We start from the raw sequence: 2658 nt of genomic DNA on the forward strand, positions 1-2658 counted from the left end.
AAGAATGCCCAAATTTTTGGTTTAGTGTCATTACATTCACGCACATTGGTATTTTCTTTGTGGCATGGCTTCTGTTTATGGTCATCAAAATCTTCAATGAAGTGATATACGTTGAGGCAACGGCCGCATACTAGAACATCCATGGAGGCCATTTCATCTTGCGCCACTAGGTAAAAATGCAAAAGGTTCGTACATATGTATGTCGCAACGTATTTTTATGTCTAAACGTAATCATGGGGACACTCACTTCTTATTAGTTTGGAATGCTTTCCTATTTCCGTTGGCGTTATATCTCGGCCAACCATTGCAAGTTATAATTATTTCCTTTCCCAATCTGCAATATGTATATAGCCGAAGGACCCAATATCCAGTGCTATACAAAATATGAGGTTTTAATTTACAAATAGGCACTATCAAAAAAAAGCTTTGTTTGTCTACATCGTGATTCTACCTTAATTTCTAACTACCGAAGCTAATTTGTAAGGTTGATTTGCGCCAAATACGGAGACTTATATTGGATCCCAAATAGGATAGTCCTAAAGAAATCTTTTCCATCTCCACTAATTTTTAATTTCTTTCATAAAATTATGAAATAAAAAGGGATAGTCGAATTAAATAGATTTTAACTTTCTACCATTTAAAAAAAATTTAGGTTTCCTTTGAAACAGGATTACAAAACTTCAGATTTCTATTATTCGCCACCATACCCAATACAAATCTGCGCCTACTTAGTACACATTTTAACAAACTTACATTCATCCGTATTTTGCAATTTAAGAAAAGAACTTTTTTTAAATTCGTTATAAACAATTAAACCTACCGAAATTTGCTATATAGCTGCTGTGCGTCCAAACGAATTGTAAAAAAGCAAATGCAAGAGTTTTCCGTTCGTTTGCAAAATGTAGCACTCGAAGCATACCTGATCAACCAATCAAAATGGCGATTGCAGCACTGCATGGGATTTTGTTGCAAACGGGAAATTTATCTTGGGAGTGGGCAACCCTAAAACAAGTGGTTACAGAACCAAGATATCAAAATTAAGCAATTTTAAGTTTATTTTTTATTTTAAGTTTTTTCTTTTATTAGCTTTGTCGATGAATGGATAACTTACTTAAAAAATTGTCACTGGCACTTAGGGCCGGTTGCTCAAAGCCTGGTTGACACTAATCCCCGGTTAAACATCGTTATCGACGTTACGACACCATGTTATTTGCATGGAGCCGAAAACGTCGATAACGATGTTAATCGGTGATTAGTGTCAATCAGGCTTTGAGCAACCGGCCCTTAAGGTACATTGCATAGGCACCCAGCAGCCGGATTCCAAATTTCGCTATCGCCAAAATGCTAAAATATGCTAAGGACCGGTTGTTCAATGTCTAATTAGCACAAATCGGGGGTAGAAGCTTCGGTTAAATACAACAACTTGTTGTTGTTGTTGTAGCGGCTACAACAACCCCGCCCAGATCGGTTGGTATCTCAGTCGTTGTCGTCAAGTTCCACTAACGGCAACCCTAGGAAGCGTGCAGCTTCTGTGGGATTTGTCCACAGGGACAAGGCCGTTAGGGTTGTCGGGTTTTCCGGGCATGCGAAGAGATGTTTCGAGTCATGTGGGGTCTCTCCGCATGCCGGACACTCATTCGGCACATCCTCATTCAACCTACTCAAGTAGGAGTTCAACCTGCTGCAGTAGCCGGAGCGAAGTTGTGCGAGTGTAGTGCGTGTCTCCCGAGGCAGATGAAGCTCTGTCTCGTCTATGTCCGGGGGTGGTATGCCTAGAACGGCATTCACAGGTCTAGAGTCTACATAACTCGAGACTGAGTCCCTGTGAATGCCTTTCCAATCAGCTTTAGAAAAGTTGATATAGGTCCGGTGTTTGGCGGAGGCAAAGTCGGTTGGTTTATCAATCGAGATGACTATGGGTAGATGGTCGGATGCTAGAGTCAGCATAGGTCGCCACGTTATGCTGTTTATCAGACCAGCGCTGACTATTGTGATGTCTGGCGAGCTACTGCAGTTACCCATAATTCTGGTGGGTGCGTCGTCGTTCATTGTGCAGAATGTCGAATCGTCTATCTGCTCAGCCAAGTCTGTTCCCCTACGATCGTTTGACAGGCTTGAGTGCCAAAGATCGTGGTGCGCATTAAAGTCACCTACTACCATATGGTTTTCACCTCTGAGGAGCGCACCTATATCAGGGTGATATCCTGCCGGGCAGCAGGTGACAGGGGGTATGTATATGTTAAATATTTCGAGCTCGACATCGCCTGACCGGATAGCGTTGCCCTGACATTCTAGGGTGGTATCCCTGCGGTCGATGTCTGCTTCGATAAGACGATACTGCACGGTGTGGTGCGTGATGAACGCTAAGCCACCTCCATTATCTCGCTCGCGATCTCGACGGTGCACGTTGTACCCGGCGCAATTCAACAAAGTTGAATTGCTGTGCAACTTCGTCTCTTGGACCGCAGCTATTAATATACCATGCCGACACATGCAGACGGTCGTCTTCTCAATCTTGCTCTGTAGCCCGTTACAGTTGAATTGAAGGAGCTTCATGTGGTTCGGGAGACGTGTCGTGATGTGGGGTGTAAGTGAGGTGTATGTTCTTGCCGCCGTTGGCTGTGTGTGCTGCTGAGGTGATTGCCGCCCTGTGGTGGT

At 43.5% G+C, this 2658-nt stretch overlaps 1 protein-coding gene across 1 annotated transcript in view; it reads right to left on the reverse strand.

Annotated features, from left to right (window-relative positions):
* LOC118738781 overlaps window positions 1-771 on the reverse strand; it is a 5246-nt gene extending 4475 nt beyond the window's left edge. The window contains 3 exon segments of the mRNA XM_036469748.1: window positions 49-166; window positions 248-373; window positions 754-771. Coding sequence (XP_036325641.1) covers window positions 49-166; window positions 248-305 — 176 coding nt within the window. The 5' untranslated portion in view covers window positions 306-373; window positions 754-771.
* Between the last annotated feature and the right edge of the window lie 1887 nt (window positions 772-2658).

Source organism: Rhagoletis pomonella, unplaced genomic scaffold, assembly GCF_013731165.1.
Source record: "Rhagoletis pomonella isolate Grant_MI unplaced genomic scaffold, Rhpom_1.0 Rhpom_scaffold_00005, whole genome shotgun sequence".
Lineage (NCBI taxonomy): Eukaryota > Metazoa > Arthropoda > Insecta > Diptera > Tephritidae > Rhagoletis > Rhagoletis pomonella.